The following is a 22746-nucleotide window of genomic DNA, read 5'->3' on the forward strand; positions in this document are numbered from 1 at the left end:
TATTTCCTAGGAATAAATCTGGAATAGGAGTGGGGATAAGATAAACCCCTGCCGGACACTTCCTTTAATCCCCACACTTTCAGTAAGTTCGTTGCCAATTAGGAGAGGATTAGATCAAAATATAATATAAATATTGTTAACAACTATATTTTACGTTATCTATTATTTGAAATAATACAGTAAAATATCGTATACATTAGATTCGCGGACATCATCGCCAAAAGCATAGTATGCCATATCCTCGTCCTCGTATAACTCAGTGGAGACCGGTATATGTCCAAATGTACCACCTATTTCCGAGTCGTAGATTCTTCCTATATAAATGGTTGAATTTATATTAACAATTTGATGCCAGTTGGAGTGCACTGGATGGTAGTCATCACTATCGAACCATTTTGGTAAAAATGTTTGATTTGTGCTAACCCATTCGACTTTGGCTCCATCCACAACAGTTAGGATCTGGAAAATGAAATCTGTTTTAAACACAAAATATTAAAATAACAATAATTTTAAATGGAGCATATTAGTAGGGTGGTGCGAAAAAAGTCAAGTTGATAATTCCGTGTCGCTATAGTGCGGAAAAGTTGCGATTGGTAATTACAAGAAAAACAAAAAAATAGTTATTCAAATCGGACTTTATCTTCCGATCCCGCAACAGGCCTAAAGATTAGGAAAAAAAATGAAATTTTACCTTTTTTCCAAAAAATTTTATTTATCCTTGGTGTACGTTTTATTTATCGCTATAGTAAAATTTATTTGTGTTTGCATGATAGAGTAATAAAAAAAATAGATTTATGCATTTAACGAATACCTATCTTCCGATCCCGCAAGGTCAATCAAAATCTATAAAAAATTTAAATTTTTGATGATTTTGATAAATTCACAAACATTTAGTTATCTCATTTTTCTGTTACATTGTGAAGCTTTTCGCTTGTTTAGATATTGTATGACAATATTTAAACAACCCAGAACTCAAAACGAGCGGGTTATTGCAGTTCTAGCTCCACACGCACCCCTCTCTCCAACCAACCAATGAGTGTGTGTTTTTTACATTATTTACATATGTACATTTCTTTTTCATCTGTTTGTTTCCAGCTCTTAAACATCAACTTTGTATTGTGATTTCTTGGTAAAATCTGGCAGCATGGACCTTGATTTAAATGTTCTCCTGATGAATCCATCTGTTGATTGGGGCCCACATACATTAGCATTAGACGATGCTTCCGTGGGCAACCTTAGACACCGATCGTCAGCTTGCATGTGGCAGGGATAGTTTTGTAAATTCCAGTCTGGCATGTCTCCCGATGTAATGCAAGAAGTTATATCTTCATTTGAAACTCTTCGAAGAATTGGTGGAGAAGATAGTTTTGTAACATTCCAGTCTATTAATTCGGTGTAGTCCTGTGGTTGAAAATTTAAAGTAGGAGGGATGAAATTTCTAATATTTTTGCCCTTAGCTTTAGTCTGTCCGGCTTTTAACACTCTCCTTGGCCTAGCTCTCTAATGTGTTTCTTTTCTCCCTACTACTTGAAATCTTAAAGCACAGGACTAAACTAAAATAATAGACTGGAATGTTGCAAAACTATCTTCTCCACCACTTCCTCGAACAGTTTCAAATGAAGATATAACTCCTTGTATTACATCGGGCGACATGTCGGACTGGAATGTACAAAGCTATCCCTGTCACAAGCTAGCTGATGAGCGGTGTCTAAAGTTGGCCACGGAAGCATTGTCTAGTCTAATGCTAACGTATGTGGACCTCAATCAAGAGATGGATGCATCAGGACAACACTTAAATCAAGATCCATACTGCCAGATTTTACTAAGGAATCACAATGCAAAGTTGGAGTTTGAGAGCTGGACACCAACAGATGAAAAAGAAGTGTACATATTTAAATAATGTAAAAAAACACACACTCATTGGTTGGTTGGAGAGAAGGGTGCGTGTGGAGCTAGAAGTGCAACCACCCCCTCGTTTTGAGATCTGGATTGTTTAAATATTGTCATACAATATCTAAACAAGAGAAGAGCTTCACAATGTAACAAAAAAATGAGATAACTAAAGTTTTTTTAATTTTCCAAAATCATCAAAAATTTCAATTTTTTATAGATTTTGATTGACCTTGCGGAATTGGAAAATATCCGTTAAATACGTAAAACAATTTTTTTTAGTACTCAACCATGCAAAGTGTAAATAAATTTTACTATAGAGATAAATAAAACATACTCGACGGCTAAATAAAAATTTTTGAAAAAAAGGTAAAATTTCGTTTTTTTGATAATTTTTAGGTCCGTTGCGGGATCGGAAGATAAAGTCCGATTTGAATAATTACTTTTTAATTTTTCTTGTAATTACCAATCGCAACTTTTTCGCACTATAGCGATACGGAATTATCAACTTGACTTTTTTCGAACCACCCTAATATTAGGTACATGTGACACTGAAATATCTAATTAGTCCAGGCGGAATCTGTTGAAATACAGACTATAATGGACATTTTCCATGGGAGTCTACATTTATTGACTGGAATCAATTATTCATAATGTACCTTGTACCAATTATCACGATATGCACCAGTCTCAAACATTTCACTTAATAATAGTTATAATTGTTTATCTAACAAAATCTAAAAAAGAATTTAACATTTTTAAATTTTCTCCCATATTTTCGCTTATAACTCAAAAGATATTGCCCGTAATAGTAATTTACGTAACAAGTTCCGAAAGTGATATTTTACGAGATGAGTAGGAACTTTCCAGGGCGAGCCGTAGGCGAGTAAAATCACTTTTGGATCGTGTTGCGTACAATATTTTTTCTGCAGCCGTTTTGTATGTTAAAAAGAATACTGGGTTGGGATAAATTATGGAACCAAGAAAATATCTTTGAAACAAAAAGAACAATATTTATGAAACGTTGCATGCAAGTACAGTGACGCAAAGTGCATTTGTTGCCATATTTTTTGTTCTACTTCACTTCCGGTTTCACCGGAAATACCCCTAACTTATTTAATTTAAATGGGACACCCTGTATATTTTTGCGGATTTAAAAAAAACTTGTTATTTTTAATTCATACACACCAAATTTGGTAGAAAAATTTGGTAAAGTGTCTGTAAATAATTTTTTGTAAAAATACAATGTATTAGGTTAGGAAATAAACGAGTACCATCTATACTGTAGACTAAAATTGTTGTTTACATGCACTGCATGACTTATTTGAATTTGGTGTATGCAGTAGGTAAAACTGTTACTGAAGTAATCGACAGAAATAATTTGTATTAGAAATGGTTCATTTAAGTGAAAAAGATCGTATTGAAATATTAATGATAATTAATCGGTTATCATGAATTTTAATTTTTTGGGAAGTGAATTTTCCAAATCGATGGATTGGACGTAGAGGATTCATAGAGCTCGTTCTCCGCACCTCAACCCGTTAGATTTTTTTTTCTTTGGGGTTATCTACAATCACGTGTTTACGTTAGGCGACTAACATGCTTGCAGGATTTGAGACAAAGAATAATTGATGAATGTGAACTAATACGTGGAGAAATCGTGCAAAAAGTGATTCACGAATTTATTTATAGGCTTGCACGTTGTCAGGAGGTGAACAGCAAACATTTTCAACATTTGAAATTATTTTTTTAATTTTTAATATCATGGGTCTAACGTAAATAAATTAACCTATTTTTTTAACTGTAAAGAGATTTATTTCTTGCTTTATTAGTTTTTTCTTCCAAACTTGGTATGTATGAATTAAAAACAAGTTCTTTTAAAATCTGCAAAAATATACAGGGTGTCCCATTTAAAATAAATAAATTAAGGGTATTTCCGGTGAAACCGGAAGTGGACTAGTAACAAAAAATATGGCATCAAATGCCTTTTGCGTCACTGTACTTGCATGCAAAGTTTCATAAATATTGTACTTTTCGTTTCAAAGATATTTGCTTGGTTCCATACTTTATCCCAATTTTGTATATCGATAAACTTTACTTATGAACTTTTATTAAACACCTTAAAGTTACTCTCGTGAATTCAACATTAGAAAAATCTACTGATGAATAATAATAACACAATTATAGCAATTATTTACATTGATATTTTGTTTCCCTAATCTCATCTGGAATCATTTCGGCTTCACTTTCACTGCTGATTTCCATTTCTTGAAATTGAAGATAAAAAAACTGAGCGAAAACACACACGAATCTTAAATGACAAGCGTTGTCATAATAGAATACAAAGTTGATGTTATTTTCAAAGCCGTTACCTAGCCCAAAATCGTCCCGAAAGTAAACAAAGCGTCCCGAAAGTGACAAAACTAGTCCCGAAAGTAGCTACTTTCGGTACGAGTTGTGTCAAATGGTACTTTCGATTTAATAAATCATACCGAAAATTTTATTTTCGGGACGGCTGCAGAAAAAATAATTTTTAGGCGAAAACGTTTTAGGTCTGGATCCCGCGTATGAAAAAAAGTGTATTAATAGCAAGCTGAGAATTTGTTAATAGCTTAAGGGTGTCTAGTCGGACAAACTTTGATATATAGGAACACTGGAATAGGGAAAGTTTTAATTGTGGAACAGGTTAAAAATTTGGAACGGTCAGCCCACGAAAACTTCACATGTATTTTGTCCGACAGAACTTTCAATTGAGTTGTTACCCTTTCATTAAACTCTCATGCAAAAATCAGGCTGCTATTTATCACCAAATGGGAATTATAGTGAGTGTAGAATATGTCAAATGACAGGAATTATGACAAGTGATAAATAGCAGTCTGATTTTTGCATGAAAGTTTAAAGAACGGGTAACAAATAAATTGGAAGTTCTGTCGGACAAAATAAATGTGACGTTTTCGTGGTCCGACCGTTCCAAATTTTTAACCTGTTCCACAATTAAAACTTCCCCTGTTCCAGTGTTCCCATACATCAAAGTGTGTCCGTCTAGACACCCTTAAGCTATTAACAAATTTTCAGGTTGCTATTAATCAACTTTTTTTTCATACGCGGGATCCAGACCTATTTAGTTTTTAACTACTTTAAAGAACACTTAATTAGCTACAAATTGAAAATTTAATGTTTATTATTCAAAAAATAGTAATAATTGGAAAGAGCAAAATCTTTTTAATCTTTTCGACATCTTTAACATAACATATATAACCTTCATTTTCGACTAGGAAAACTTTATAATCCGACAAAATTTCGTTAGAATAGGTTTAATAGTTTTTCTACGAGCGTACAAAAATGTCTACTTTCGCGCACGAATTTTAGTTTAGAAAGTTTCACTTTTCCGCACGCATGTTATTTTCCGTACGCGTGTTACTTTTCCGCACGCGGTTTTTACTTTTCCGCACGCGTGTTAATTTAGATATGTTAATATGGCCTTAAAGTAATTATAATACATGCAATAAACTAATATTTAGGTATTATTTACTAATTTATTTCAAATATATCTCATTTTGTTCCTGTTTTAATGAAATTAACGCGACAATTCGATGAAATAAAATTATTTTGACATAATATTCCAAAGTCAAATCGGTAGACAATAACAGTGGTTTTGAATCATCGTCATGGAAACCAAGATCGTCGTCATGCTAACTAATTATATTGAAAGTTTGGTTTTGACAACCTTGTCAAAGAATTAATTTGTGTATGTATTTTCAAATTAATTAAATTAATTGATTAAGATTTGGTAATTTTTTAAAGGCTCTTAGAAAAAATATTGTTCCTAACTTTGGCAGAAAGTCTCTTTTCCGCACTCGACTGCTTGCCGAACTCCCGCTTCGCGTCGTTCGGCAAACTGCAGTCGCGTGCGGAAAAGAATGACTTTCTGCACTTGTTAAGAAAATAACTATTTTGCATAAAAATTTTGCATTTGTGTGTCCGTAAAAATTTATAAATTCATGCTGGGCCGAAAATAAGCACTTTATCGTTGAAAATTTATTTTTCATAATTATAAGGAAAGGCTTAAGCTCTCAAACGTACTTTAACACTAGAATGTAACACTAGAACACTAGATTTGAAGTTATTGTAGTTTTTTTATTTGAGGCAATAATAATTTCATATTTTATGAGTTTTAATATTTTGATACAATGCCTTATTTAACACAAAAAAATATTCTGGGAAATTCGACAAGCCATTCTTTCAAATTCCAGTCGGATGGGTAAAATTATATTTATGTATGTTTATTGTAAATGGTTACCCTTATACTGGTACTGATCATCTACGTAATAAAGATAGAATTGTTAGTGAACACAAAGATACAATTGTTGGTGTAGAGGACCAAATGTCGCGTCTTTATACTACAAAAGTAACTTCAAGACGATGGCCTATGTACGTGTTCCATAATACTTTTGACTTGGAAGCAATAAATGCATGGATTATTTATAAAGAAATAACTGGAAGTAGACTCAGTCTTCGTAAGTTTATTCTTCGGCTGTGTGAAGAATTATGGGCCCCATACCTTGCCTCCCAAAATCTGAACTACGCCTAGCAACATCAGGTGTACCGACAACTACTATCACTGCTACTGTCCAAAAACGAAAAAAAAAATATCAGTTGAAAATATTTTATAAAGAAAATCATACTTCCAATCCTTGCCACGGCTGTAACAAAGCAATGTGTGGCAAATATCAAAATCTGCAAACTGTATGGTGTTCCGAATGGTTTTGATAGACAGCGAATATGTTAAACAATGAAAGTAAAAAATAAAATAAGATTTTATCGTCTAGAGTAGATTTAATTTCTTTAAACTGAGTTTTAATTGATTAAAGAACGTGGGGCCAAAATGATGCCTTCGGGCTTTCTAGGTAGGTACACTAAGCCAGACTTTCTACTGTTAAAAAATTGAAATAGGTTAACTAGTAGAGCCCACGGAATTTCAAAAAGTTATGGTGGTGGGAGTAGCCCTTCGGTACACCGAGAAAAAATGATTATTGCAAATTTCTATTTTTGAAATTAAAACATGTATTTGAGATTATCGTATTTAAAATTCTTGTCGCCCGAGACATCGATTAAAAAAACCATCAAAGTCGGACGACAGGAAACCGAGAAAATGCAATTTTTGTAGCGAGTTTTGATTTTGAATTCGTCGATTCACTTTTTGCTTGGCGCGCGAAGGAGCTTCTCCTACCACCATAACTTTCAACAAAAAAATTCCTAGGCTCTCCTAGTTGACCGAATTAAATTTTTCAAAGTGAAAATTTTTCATTGTACCCTTCTTTATTCGACTATTTGAAATGCTTATTTTGGGTCCAGCAAAATTTTGAAAATTTGAAATTTTTTGAGGACCCTGAATTGTAAATTATTGTGAAAAAACTCTTACCGACCCTAACACTCGTTTCAATTTTCTTATAGAGTTCTATACACACGGAATATGAAGGCCAAAGTTGTGTATAAGGAGTCGAAAAACTTAATTTAATGCAATTTTTTTCCAATTATTGTACATTTTCGACAACAGACATTAGGTTTTCTATTTCTGTCTAATCTGCACAATTCAAAACTCTGCATTTAAACAATTTTCTGAAGTTTCTACGCCAGGGAAAAAGACACTGTACCCATCTAGTGTACTTTACGGAATTAAAATTGGACTATTTAAGCGGCCTCAGGAATATTTTAAAATTATAAACAATTTTTTGGCTTATAAACAAATAGAATATCTCAGGAAATAATAAATTAAATTAAATTATGAAAACGGTATTGGAAAAAAAGCTGCAGGACGCTTCTTTAAAAGAAAAAAACGTTTAATTGGGACGAGTGGTTTCTGAGATACAACCGGCCAAAGTTGATCGGCATTTATGGCAAAGATATAAACAATAGGATCATACTTTTCGAACCATCGCCATTTTATTTTTGTCCTCTTTCTTCACACCAATTTTCATATCTTTAAATTACTCATAACGTATATTATTATAATAAAAACTATCGATATTATGAGTGAAAATTGCCAAAAATAGCAAAATTCCAATCAAAAATTAGGTTGAAGAAAATGTAATCTCAAAGTTCAAAATCGGTATACGTTAAAAAAATGCATTTTCTCGGCTTCCCATTGAGCAATTTTCTTCATTCTTATTTTGTTCCCAAGTTACTCGAGTAGAGCCATCCAACTAACGCATTATTAAATGTCAAAGTTGCTTTTGTTTCGTGATAATAAATTAATTTATTTATTATTACAAAAATTTTTAAATTTTTTTAACCTTTAACTACCCGCACATCAAGTTATAACATAACTACACGCGTGGCGTACTTTGTACGCCACAAGAAAATACACTTAAAAACAGCGGATTTGTTTATTTTTTTTTTTTTTGAAAAAATACACTTAGTTGTTTGTTATAAACCTAATTCGGCATCAGTGAATACTTGGAGTTCCTTTTCAGTAAGCCAATTGGGATTTATAACTGGAATCATGGAATAACTGGATTCCATGATAAATAAAATTACTAATAAAAAAATTTTTTTTAAATGTGATTTTTTAAAGGAGAAAAATATTGTTTACAAAGAAAAATATATTTTTTGCCATAAGGACTAAAAAACAATTAAAATATGTACTTATATTACGACTTATAGTAATATAATCCTGGGGTATATTGTCCACCACCGGAAACAACAAATAAAATGTAAATTACGATCTTTCCAGAACGCCGATTATAACGAAACTAAAACCAAATTGTAAAGCACATTCCAGTGATAGGTTAGAAAAATAAGCAAGGTCAAAAATTAAATTTTTAAATATATTTCCAGTATAATTCTTATATCTGGCGTACAAAGTACGCCAGCGCGTGTAGTTAAAGGTTAAATAAAGATTGTTTAAATAATTATACAGCTTTCAAATGAGAATATTTGTGTATTTAACGTTAAAAGGTACACTTGTAGTAAGTTTATCTAAAAAAAGTCTACAACTGGAAAAATATGTAGTTTTCTATTCTTATAAATAAATAAATTTCTTGTAATAAAACAAAAGCAAGATTTGCATTTAATAATGCGTTAGTTAGATGGCTCTACTCGAGGTTCTTGGGAACAAAAAAAGAATGAAGAAAATGGCTCCATGGGAAGCCGAGAAAATGCAATTTTTTTACTTATACCTATTTTGAACTCTCATATTACATTTTCTCCAACCCAATTTTTGATTGGAATTTTGCTATTTTTGGAAATTTTCACTCGTAAAATCGATAGTTTTTATTATAATAATATATTATGTTATGTCACCGGAGGGACCGCAGACGTTCGGAAACAATTAGCGTCTCTTTGCAAAGACAATGACGTCGACTTTGCAAAGTAACAAGACACTTACTCAACACACACACTACACATTACTCCCCTGACTTAGTGATAAGTTATACAATTACGTGGCTAAAGGTTCTAGTTCTAAACCAAAGCCAGAATCAGAGAAAAAAAAATATTATGTTATGATTATTTTAAAGATATGAAAATTGGTGTGGAGAAAGAGGACAAAAATAAAATGGTGATGGTTCGAAAATTATGATCCTATTGTTTATATCTTTGCCATAAATGCCGGTCAACTTTAACAGGTTGTATCTCAGGAATCACTCATCCTCATCACAATTAAACTTTTTTTAAAGTTATACTTCTTTACGATCGAGGGTGAAATTTTATACTTGCCTGGTGCATGCGCAGACAGACATTATGTAGTTCGCTAATCTTTCAAATTATTTATGTATCAGCGCAAATAAGTCATTAAAAGGATATATTAGTGTTTTTAGTAAATGTATTATTTATTGTAGAAGCCAATTGTAGAAGCCTTGGAGGTGTAACCAGAGAAGGTTCTCATTGTTTTCATTCTGGTGGGATGTAGAGTAGCATTATGTTACTTTATATGCCATTAGACTGAAAACTTAGACTTTTGATAGCAGTTGCCGCTAGGGCATCTATGCCATTTCGTTCGTTGCGATCAGCAGCATATGTGCCTCCTGATGAGAGAATAATAAGTTTCGAAACCGGTAGAGGTGCTTGCGGCACTCTCTGATTGGACTAGAATATCGCGCGGCTGTAGTTTCGTGTTGCAACGACATTGAAAATGGTTATTCATTTTTGATTTACTTTACTCTGTTTGGAGTACAAAGGGAACTATTCTCGTTGGAACTTTACCGCGCTGAGCAGATGGGACGTGAATTATATATTGTAAAATTCCCTCATCTTCCTTAGTCTACGCATCCGTATGGCTTGCAAATTGTAGAAGCCTCGGAGGTGTAACCAGAGAAGGTTCCCATTGTTTTCATTCTGGTGGGATGTAGAGTAGCATTATGTTGCTTTATATGCCATTAGACTGAAAACTTAAACTTTCGTATTATTTATTATAATTTTTGTGTCTTTGGTCTATTGAATTTGTCAGTATGTATGAGAAATCTTGTAAGCTGTCAAAGCAAAGGGGGTTTAGCTCGGTGGTAGCGCGTTCGACCGGAGATCGACAGGTCACTGGTTCAATTCCGTGGGATATCTACTTTTTTTATTTTTAGTATTATTTTAGTAAAAATTTTTGGAAAGTAGTAAGTAAAAATTAGTTAAATCTCTAAATAAAAATAACCTGTTTAAAGTAGATATATTTTTTCTACGGCCGTGCTAAAAGAGCCACTTTCACGCACGCATTTCGTTTCCGAAAGTTGCACTTTCCCGCACGGCGTGCGTGAAAGTAAATTTTCCCGCATATGGTATTATAATAAATTATAATACATGCAATAAACTAATATTTAGATATTATTTACTAATTTATTTCAAATTTATCTTATTGTGTTCATGTTTTAATGAAATTAGCGCGATTATTTCATTCATAGGAGATTCTGACCAATAGAAAGCTACAGAAATAAAAATTAAAGTGATAATTTTTGATAATATCCCGTCGTCAAGTCTATTACGTCAGATGCCCTTAGTTGCTACGAAAAAATACATTCAGTGGCATTTGACATTAATGACAATTACTTTTTTAAAAGTTATAAAAGTGATGACTTTCAACCGTCAAATATTTATAACAACTGTGTGTTTAACTGTAGTAATTTGTACTTACATATATAATTTACAATAAAATTTTGGTATTGAACAGTTTTATTCATGAAATAATCGCAGCAAATTGCACTCGATCTCTAAAATTATAATCGAATTGTTTCCCTCGTGCCACTTTGACATACTTTCACTCCCCTTCGGGTCGTGAAATTAAAACTGTCAAAGTGTCACTCGGGAAAAATTCGATAATTTTAGAGCTCTTGTGCAATTTCTACTAATAATTCGATGAAATAAAATTATTTTGACATAACATTTAAGTCAGATCAGTAGACAATTACAATGGTTTTGAATCGTCGTGATGGAAACCAATATCGTCGTCGTGTTAACCCATTATATTGAAAGGTTGGTTTTGACAACCTTGTCAAAGAATTAATTTATGTATTTTCACTTCTAAATAAAAATTGATATAACTCTTTTTTGTGGCTTTTTTCCAAACGTACGGCCCTAGAAAAAATATTGTTCCTAACTGATGCGGAAAGTGTCTTCCCCGCACTCGACTGCTTGCCCGAACTCCGCTATCGCGTCGTTCGGGCCAACGGCAGTCTCGTGCGTGAAAGTATCACTTTCCGCACTAGTTAGGAAAATAACTATTCCGTTGAAATCATATAATAGAAGTATAACTTCTTACGTGCGTACAAAGTACACACACATTCTTTTTCTTTTTAAAAAAGCGTCCTGCGGCTTTTTTTCCAATACCGTTTTCATGATTTAATTTAATTTAATATTTCCCGAGATATTCTATTTTCCGGGGAAAATTTTCGTCAAAGTAAATCGGGAAAAACACATCTCTATGCAGAATTCAATTGCGGTGAATTTTAATTTGGGTGTAAAGTTAAAATTTTTGGAGTTCTAAAGCAAAAATTGAAAAAAACACGATTTTCGGGCGCCATTTTGTTTATAAAAAATGTAGCACACTATCTGCGGACTTTGCATACCTATATTATTAATATATACAATCATAAGATTCGATTCCAGCAATAAAATTGCTATTCTTGTTCTCATGATCATTTTTCAGTGCGTCATTAATTTTATTATGACGTCATATACTGTATTGGGTGTGTCGAGACTTATTTCATGTAATTATTGACGAATCTGACAGATTCCAGAATCGTACTTAACCATAGGTGAAAAGCTTGTGGAATTAAACTAATTAGTAATTTAGTAGATTTGATTTTTACACAATATGTTAACGTGTAGGTATTTTTTATAAAGGGGAATAAAATTAAAAAGTAGACAATATTGTTAATTAAATTTATAAATATGGAAACATTAAAAAATGACACAAAACTATCCATAAACTGTTTTTATCTTCTTCTCTAGGTGCTGTCTCCGCTTCAAAAGTTGGCAATCATCAGAGAGATCTTTATTTCTGAAACCGCTGCTCTAAATAATTCATTGTTATTACATCCAAACCAGTTCCTAAGGTTCTTCAGCCATGAGTTACGTCTCCTTACTATGGATCTTTTTCTTGCATAATGATCTGGAGTATTAGATATACATCTCTCATCACATGTCCCATATATCTCAGTTTTCTTCTTATTTGTTAGTTTTTCTCGTTCCTTATGCGTAAGTCTCATTACCTCCACGTTGGCTATTCTATCTACTCATGAGATATTTAGCACTCTTCGGTACATCTTGAATGTCTCTAGCCTCCTCACGCCAATAACTAACTTTTAACGCACTAAATTCTAAACCAAAACACAAAATAATGCACAAAAACGTTGTGAAACACAAGGGAAGTCGAATTCGAAATTTCAAAATGACAGGTACACAAAATAATGACCTGAATAATAACCGTCACTTGACTCTTTGACACTTCTAAAAAATGGCCAAAATGGACGAAGATTTCGTCAAATGTTCGTAATACGTGTATTTGATTGGCTAGAAAAAACGCGCATTCTAAATATCAACGAATCAAACGTAGGTTAGGAATAGACATCTTATGTATATGTATAACCATTATAATGCTGCATTATTTTTGTGTTTAATCAAGGAGCTACCGCTTTTTCTGTCTCATCTAACTTAATGCATTAGAGAGAAATCGAAAAACTGTGACGCACTGAAAAATGATCATGAGAACAAGAATAGTAAATAACTTTTCCTGTATTTCTGTATTTTGCTAATTAGCCCAGAGTATAATGAATATTTTTGACCTTTCATCTCATGTCCTAGGTACTAAAGTTTTCGTCTTTTGATATTTAATATTATTTCCGCTTCATTTCCTATCCTTCTTGTCACTTCCACATTTGACATTATTTGAATCCATGATAAACGTTACGACCTTCTCCAACTGATTCTCCAAGGGAAAGTAAATGATAAAAGAGGACCGGGAAAGACGCATTTCCTGGCTTCAAAATTTACGAAAGTGGTATAACACGACTACCCCTGACCTGCTCCGCACTTCGGCAAACAAAGTCAAGATAGTTATGATGATTGCCAACATCCGGAACGGATAGGCGCTTGAAGAAGAAGAATGATATTTGTAGGACTCAACTGAAATACCAAAATTCAATGGTAACCAACATACGCAGATGCATTTGGTTTAGTGTCCACGCTTTCAGGCCATAAACAAGAGTAAGTGTTGTTTCACATTACTCGTGACTCGAGCAATCATATGAATATGAAATCTTTCTCCCTTCGGCGAACGTTTCAAGCGGTGAAGGGAGAAAGATTCCGAGCCACTATGTAGATTTTAACCATGGCACGGTCGAAAATCTTATAATGTGAAACAGCGCTAACAGTCAAGCATTTTTAGGCGTAGTTTTCACGTTTTATCCCGATAACAAAGAAACATTTGAAGTATAACGAATGATGTACGTATTATTTCATTACGTGTCTTAATCTCTTTGGTTTGTTCTATATTTATTGGTTTAATTTCTTTGGTTTGGTGTTATCCATATTTCTAAGTACAATTGGTAGGTATCCACGCTCTCAATTACAGTATCTTCAATTACACTATATTCAATTGAATATTTGCATCTGCTGATTTGATCATGATCATGCATTTAGTTTTATTCAAATCCATCTTCAGTCTATATTCATGAGAGTCTTAATTACGGCATTGCATTACATTTTGTAAATTGTTGTTATTATCTATATTAATACTGTATCCTCTGCAAAACGTAGGAAATTAAAATTTACTCCATTTAGAGATATACCTTTTATTGTCAAATCCTACCTCAGTAGTTTGACTCCAATGTAGTTATATATAGATATAGATGATAGTGTACCTGTACTTCCTACTTTTATTTACTTTAAAAACATATTATAATATATAAATTTACCTCAATGTTGTCGGTAATATGGTAAGTTAAATCAGGAAAACTAGCATTGAGTTGTAAAACTCCTGCTTCCACTGGGCCTACTATGTAACCTTGATTGTCATTATAAAGATCAGACTCATCTAAACTAACAAAGGCACGGGCAATATATAATTGTCTACCATCAATGGATGTAGTTCCTTCCACAACATTGGCGGGTATTGTACCATCATAACTCACCCATTGCACGTAGTCATCTAAAATATTAAAAAAATAATTATTATCTAATAATATTATACCAGAAGTTTGGTTAATTTTGATTAATTTTCAACGAAAACTTTTCGTTTATAAATTTGCAAAAGTCTGTGTGTTATTGCGTCGCCGCTCCTGCAATACTTAGAGCAGATGTATCGATGGATTCTTATGTAGTTTTGTCTTCTGAATCCAAATCTGAAAACGGCATTTTGATATCTCTAACCGTCTTCGAGATAATCGACCTCAAAATCGAAAATGTGACGTCACAATCCGGTTATCTCCTACCAGGCACTAAACGTCAGCTGAAATCTTTGATTAGGAAGTAGGCTACTTTTTTAACCTGAATTTGTTAAGCAAAGCAAATGTAATTATTTACATTTGAGTTTGACACTTCGTGAATGTCAAACTAAATTTTAAATTATTTAGCTATTAATAAAATATAAATGACATTTTATAGTGAATTTAATTATTATATAAAATAATATGTGTAATAAATGTATAAAAATACAATTTAAGTATATTTTGAAAGCAATAATACATATTGTACTATATTAATATTGAATCAGTAGAAACCATAGAGTTAAATATTAGCATAGAGAGAGTGTCATTCAGAGCGAAGTGACGACACCATCTTTTTTATCTGGATTAGTGCTGTTTCACTCTTACGCACAGTAAAGCTGCTACAGTTGTCCTGCTCTTCCGTGCCTATATTCACACTGAATGTCATTATAGATTCTCGATACAATGTGTTAGAAGGAGATGCAGCAAACCAGTCCCTGAGATCTTGTCGTCAGGAAGCGCGGAAGGTAGGCTCCCTCTATGTTAATATATACCTCTATGGTAGAAACGATTATATTTAAATTTGGTAAAAATTATCTATAACTCCACTCGACCAGTGACCAGCGCACACAACTCAAAACACAAGTACGCAAATACGGTTGCGTGAAGCGTGGCGCAAAGCCGTGGAATTTACGAGACTCGCTAGGTCTGTAGATCCAAGTAAAGTTCATCAGTAAAAGTATATTTATCATGTGATGTATGTATTATTTATTTTACAATATTGGAAAATTGTTATTTAAAATGTGGTTTGGAATAAAAAAGTATGTTCTGATATATGAAATTACATCCTTCTAATGGAAAAAAATATTTGACGAATTTTCTCAAATTATGGATACCAACATCATTTTCATTTATAACTCTTGTATTTTTAATTTGACGAAGAAAAGTTATTCTTCATAAAAATCTCTTCTTGGTCTAAGATTTATGATGCAACCATCATGAATCAAATTTTATTAATTTTATACGAGGTATGTAAAAAAATATGAATTTCGAGTAAAGTATCTTTATAGTTCACGACATTTAAATTAGAATGATGTACTTGCACATTAAAACATAATTTTTAATTCTAAACAGTTTTTCGTAATAGCAATTTTCTATATTATGAATTTAAATAGGTATATAGAAAAAGTTTTCGGTATGATAATGCTCGCATTTTCAGCTTGTTATTTATTGATTTATAAACTAGTTACATACAAACTTTTAAGATTCAATGATTAGCGATTCAAAAATTACTCGACAACGAAAACAACTGAGCTATTAAACATTAAACTAAAAATATGAAAAAATAAAAACTTCGCAAAAAGTATTAGAAATACATAAAAATTAAGAACAAAATATATAAGGTATCAATCTGATTTGTCATATCCTATGTAGCAGACACAATGGGCAAGTGAACATAAACGATACAGTATAATCGTTAAAAATATTTTTTATGGGAATCTTAGAAACTTTTAGCATCCAAAATGTTATGTATAATGGATATTTTTAATCACGAGATAATAAAAACTTTGTCGAAATTAAATGATCTTATTTACATTATTTATTAGTATGATACAACTTAACATGTAATAATTGTAATTGTTTAACACTTTAATCCAATATATGAAGGGCTTAATGTGAAACAATGACAAGCCACACATGAGTTCAAAAAGAGTTAGTGTTATTCTTGGTGAACGTAATAGTAAACAAGCCACTAACAAATTATCTCAGCCCTTCGTTAATAGATGGCCCGATAAATCTATGGTCACACTATTGCATAGGCCTAGTTTATTCTAGTATCTACTCGACATAATGACAAGCCACATCAAAATGGCGAACATGGGCGGAAGCGTTTCGGATAATTATTGAGTTCTGACGATTCTAGAAAGAAAAATAGCAAAGTTGACTTGACAGTCGATAACAGTGACCGTGATCGTAACCCTGACTATGTACAATCTAGAAGTGACTCAAGTAGTGAAAATCCAGCGATATGTAATTTTTTCCTAAATGTGGCTTGTCACATTATTACCTACCATTCAAGATTAATATAGTGGCTTATGAAGTGGCTTGTTATATCATTGCAGTTGGTTGTAGGATAATGAACAAAGTCCGTCAATAAAAACCAAACACACCCGTCAAAAAGTCCAACAAGTTGATAGAGACACAGAAATAAACACTATATAACACCTATAGAGTTGAAACCACCCCAAACTCAGTCAATAATAGAAAATTCTGAATCTAATTATATCTAAAATTTGGGTATTTATTATTAATGGAATAATGTAACAAGCCACATTTTTTCTAAATAAAGGCTGTTTTTTTTCGAGTTTCAAGTAATTTGATTAATATTGTTGTCAACTATAGTCCCATAGGTTAGGATGCATCGAAATATCTAAACTAAAACAATAAACGTTGTTACTGGATTTTTTATTTTTTTTTTAACATTCAAAGTCAAATATCTCACTTTTACCTTTTTGAGGCTTGTCATTGTTTCACATTAAGCCCTTCATTATATAATCCAGACTTCCACACTCCCCAGACAATGACTGCAATCGACCTTTGTAAGTAGTAGTAATTCCCAAAAAGTCAAGTGGAACAACCTGTTCAGTTCACACTTAAAAACATTTTCGAAAATAATACACAGCAGAACTACTCCAGGGTAATAAGCTAGAAATAGACCATGTTCGGGACACTCAAAGATCCAGGTAGCTGACCAGGGCCGGCGATAACGGGCCTGCAAGGGATGCACTGCAGGCGGGCGCCCCTGTTTGGGGGGCGCCAGAATGAGCTTTTTTCTGTTGGTGTTATGCAAAATATTAAAATAGAAAAATTCATTTTTTAAATGTGGTTTAAATTCCTTATCCTCATAATACTTTAATCTTTGTTTGTTAGTTTTGCATATCACATATGTAAAATATACAAAAATATGCAATGCCACATAGAATTCGTGTTACCATGTAGTTATATAATTTATTGGCCAAAAGTATCATAATTCAACCAAATAACTTTGCTCTTTAATGATAATGCTTTGTTTATTTTCTTCAAATTTCTTGCAAGTTGTTAGTTTTGAATCAGCAGTTATGAGAGGAAATGAATGATTTCTAGTAAAATAAACAAGATTGTGATACATACTGTTTTCTTGCTGCCTGTCTAAATATTATGTACCTATTACCTAATAATAGGTATGAAGTTAAGTGTTAATCCCATAAAGACATAATATTTTTTTAAATAAACCTTTTACATACAATTTAGTTTAGAGCTCTTTAGATTTAGTATTATTTCATGTGATTATAGTACAGAATAGTTTGTCAGTTGTACTCCGCAGTTAAACAATCTAGCCCTGCATTCAATTAATATAAACTTACATTTGTTAAGTACCCAGTACTATTATTAAATTCCGGTTTCACATTACTGCAGAAGCATAGTCTTGAAGTTTTCACGGTTTGTATTATTTTTATTTAGTTAAATAAAAATGCACTCAAAAAAATATATGAGGCACAAATCGAAAAAGAAAAGCCGAAAAAGAAGAAATGACAAAAAAAACAATCTAATTCTCTTAGCCAATTTCTTAAGAAAGTTAAAGTGAAGTTGTTTTGTCAGATGATGGGTCAAATAAAACTGTATCCGAACTTCGAAGTTTATTTACCGAGGACATTTTCGGATAGCGGGACAACGAAATCGGTGCCTCGCTGCTCGGAACACACATTTTTTGGAAGAAGTCCAAAATCAAGTCATTAATTGGGAGAAAAGCTATTGTAGCTACCCCTAAAATCAGGAGGTTTAACCACATAAAGTAATACAGAGGATGTCCCATTACCCAGGGCATCCAAGGTAACGTTCAGTACAAAGCCTCCTCATTTGTTATGTTGGTACCTACTGCGATGAGGAGGTGTGGTGGTATAGCTTGGGGATCAGATAGATACCGCTCCAGGTTATGGGCGGTCAGGTAGGTACCACTCCAGGTTATGCAGTGTGACCGGTTTGATCTTCGGACATGAGGGTCCCGCTGTTCCATTAAAACAGACATTGTCCCCGAGGCTGGGGTTGTACGAGTATCTGTGTGTGTGTTTGGCGGGGGGGGCGCCTGTGCTAGTTTTGCAGGCGGGCACCTTATACCCTAGCGCCGGCACTGTAGCTGACTACTTTTTTAGTTATTGTGGACCTATTGGAAGAAGACCTACATGTTTCCTGCCTGAAGTTCGCGTCCGTTCTTTAATTATTAACAATTTAGAGCAAAAATCGCAATTTTTTCGATGTTTTGCACCCCATTCAAAAGCTAAATAGTTGACATAAAATTACAAAATTTAATTTTTTAGAACATTGAAACACATTGAGACAAGTTAAAAAGTTAATTTGTTGCTACGCAAACTGCAAAATAAGTGAAAACAGGTATTTTTTAATAAGTATTATTAAAACTACCTTAGAACTTTAGTGTTTCACCCAAAGTTGGGTATTGGGATACTTAACAAACCGTCAAAATTTGAGACCGATCCATTAATCAGTTTAAGAGTTATTCTAATTGTTTTTCCCTGAGACCTTTATTTTGCAATAACATAAGACAGAAAATAATAAATATAGGGCAATGCTGCGCATGCCAAATGAAAGTAGAAAACTGATGCTATCATAATGTACTAAAAAAAGATAAAAACATTATCTAATATAGTCAAAAATCCTAATGCCAAATTTGTGAAATTTTGTAGTTTATAAACATTTAGAATAACTTTAAAAGTATTGTCCGTAGAAAAAATAATTTTACATATTAGAAAAGCTGGTATTTTACACGAATTTTTAAAAATGCAGTTCAATTGGTGACTAGTCGTGGTAAGTGAAGGGGGAGCTGGGAGCCGACAAATGCACGAGTTCGAGAACTGAAAAAGCAAATATTAAAACTATTTTCATTTTCTGTATCTCGGGATCTGCTGAATATATTTTGATCGTTCTTTTTTAATCTGTATGTAATTTTTCTGTACATTACAAATAGCAATTTGTCTAGACATTTATTAATTAATAAATATTCTAATTTGTTTAAACAATTTTTGAAAAAATGATTTTTTTCAAAAAATTCATGATTTTAATTATACTATCGTTATTAATCATGGAAAAAGTTAAGGTATACTTTTATAAATAAACTATCCTCAATAAATAATTATCTAATAAAAATAATTTATTTATTAAAGTGTACTTCACCATTTTCTATGATCATTAATGATACTATGATTAAAAAAATAGATTTTTGTAAAAAAAATTTTCAAGAATTGTTTTAACAAATTAGACTATTTATTAATTAATAAATTTATAAACAAATTGCATATTTGTAATGTACGTAGAAATTACATGCAAATTAAAAAAAGAAAGATCAAAATCCATTGGGTTAATCCGGAGATGCAGAAAATTATATTTGTTTAAAATTGCTTTTTCGGTATTTCAACTCAGTGGATTTGTAGCTTCCCCCTAGTAATCGTTTGAACTACATTTTTGAAAAATCATAGAGGGTGCTGTGAAGGAACAATGTTTGTGCAAATTTTTTAAGAAAACATAAAAATCCCATTTTTTAAAATGGCATTACTGAGATTCCTTAATTATTATAAACAAATTAGCTGTAAATTAAAAAAACATGTGGCTAACTTTGTCCCAAAAGAACCCAGGCTAATTTTCTTTTTATTTGAAAATTCTTGTTAAAATTCGTGTCAAAGAATGTAAAACGTGGGAAGAGTGATAGGAAATGAAGAGGATATAATATTAAATATCAAAAGACGAAAACTTGTGTACTTAAAAGATTGAGGAGAGCGCAAAAATACTCATTATTACAACTTATTTGCAAGGTAAAATTCGAGGAAAGCTAAAAGTCGATAAATATCGTGGCTTAAGAACTTGAGAAATGGTTTAAATGCAGTAGTGCAGAACTATTTCTAGCGGTAGTCAGCAGGGTCTGCGTAGCCAGGAAGAAGAACCTAATAAGGCTTGGCCACGTTTGAAAATGAGGCCATAAAATAAAAATAAAAAAGAAAAATATTAAAGTGGAAGTGAGAAGGTACAAGGTTCAATAAAAAGGCAGAAATGCACGTAACATCATATGCTAACTAGATGTTAAACAAAATCTTTAAACAAATTCTCTATCACAAGAAATTCTTCTTCCTTCTCCTTTATTTTATGATCTGATCATCTTTGCATTGTTCGTTCTTCTACTACATTCGTCGTAAAGAATGCTTTTCTGTGAAGTACATTGCTAGAAATTATCTTCTCGCCATTTGGAAGATCTTTATAATATTATGATGGTTAAAGACACGTGGGTTTTTCTTTAGTTACTAATACTACATGTAAAAAGCAATTTATATCCATTATTTTTCTTTTTTTTTGTCTTTTCCATCTAGCTATGTTTTCCATTTTTGCAATATTTCTGATTTTGTTCTGTGTCATTCGAACTGACAAGAACCTAGTGTTAAATTAGAACAAGGAAGCCATGTCATATTGCCATACCCATGGCATTTTAATTACTACAAATATATCCATAAAACCATATATTTTGATATCACCATTACATCTAGTGTGCTAGTTCCATTTACTTTACGGAATGCACTGAGGATGAACCAAATCGAAAACGTTCTCTTGTTTTACTCTATTTATAAGAGACTTTTTTAAAAAAATTTATACCATCACTGTATGAATGGTGGTATCGATTTCTGATTTTGGTATCCACATATTTAAGGTTACTTTGAAACTATTGATTTGCACTTTCATCTGTGAATGGTGGTTTTGATACTTTAAGTGCTTTATTTTTTGTAAAAATCGTATGTTTGACTTACCTTGTTTAGCAGATACGTCGTAGAGACAAACTGCGGCTAAAATCACTACTATCAGTTTCATGTTTCGAAATGTACTACCTACTTTCTATATTGGCATCGATTTATAAATCAATATAAATTAAGTGACTGTGAATTACATTAAGATGAAGACCCTTCAAATCAAATCAATTTTTATCCTTATCTTGAGATCATGAGAATAAATATTATTCAAATAATGTTATTCTTATATTATCATATACTTAAAACTGTTAAAAAAGATATTTTTTATTTAAAAATAATGATCTAAATCAATTTTATGCAATTACACAATATTTTTGGAGATTACTCGATTTTTAATATCTAGTTATTCAATTGTTTTTGTATAAGATTAAATTGAATATTTGTCTACCTTTAACTTTGATCATATTTTAACTGATGATAAGAAAAAAAAATTAGTATTTGATATTGAGTTAATAAGACAATGATTATAAAACATATTTCCAACAAAAAGGCATAAAAAGTGACGGAAATTAATGTCGGAAAATATTAAAAGAGTCTTGAAGTATAACTACCACAAGAAAATTTGAAAAACTGGAAAAAACTTAATTGAAAAATACCAAGAATAAAAAATCACTAAACGCACTAAAACTTAGTGGTACATATAACTCCCCACCTACAAAAGAGCTGATATGAATATTACGTGGTGTAAAAATGTATTTTCATTCTTATGGAAAATATAATTTTAGTTTTATTTGAAAGATTTTCCTATAATATTTGCTAAATTTGAAGTAAAACGCGCTGTAAAAGAGCGTGAAAGTGCAAACTTTATCAAAGGTACTCTTTTGTTGTGTATTTTACTTCAAATTTAGCAAGTAGTAGAGAAAAATATTTTAAAATAAACATACCGAGTTGGGATAAAGTATGGAACCAAGCAAATATCTTTGAAACGAAAAGAACAATATTTATGAAACTTTGCATGCAAGTACAGTGACGAAAAAGGAATCTGATGCCATATTTTTTGTTACTACTCCATTTCCGGTTTCACCGGAAATACCCTTAACTTATTTACTTTAAATGGGACACCCTGTAGATTTTTGCAGATTTTAAAAGAACTTGTTATTTTTAATTCA

General features: G+C 32.1%; 2 protein-coding genes across 9 annotated transcripts in view; one reads left to right on the forward strand and one right to left on the reverse strand.

Annotated features, from left to right (window-relative positions):
- The window catches only part of LOC126881421 (mucin-17-like), a 440757-nt gene that overhangs the window by 150984 nt on the left and 267027 nt on the right, over nucleotides 1-22746 (forward strand). The gene's annotated exons all lie outside the window — the stretch shown is intronic.
- Nucleotides 132-21797, reverse strand: LOC126881422 (uncharacterized). The gene is made up of 3 exons (XM_050645695.1): nucleotides 21638-21797; nucleotides 14286-14518; nucleotides 132-459 (listed from the first exon to the last, which is right to left on the reverse strand). Exons 1-3 carry the CDS (start codon nucleotides 21696-21698, stop codon nucleotides 163-165), a joined length of 591 nt encoding a protein of 196 aa, XP_050501652.1. The 5' UTR covers nucleotides 21699-21797; the 3' UTR covers nucleotides 132-162.

The sequence above is a fragment of the Diabrotica virgifera genome, chromosome 3 (genome assembly GCF_917563875.1).
Source record: "Diabrotica virgifera virgifera chromosome 3, PGI_DIABVI_V3a".
Lineage (NCBI taxonomy): Eukaryota > Metazoa > Arthropoda > Insecta > Coleoptera > Chrysomelidae > Diabrotica > Diabrotica virgifera.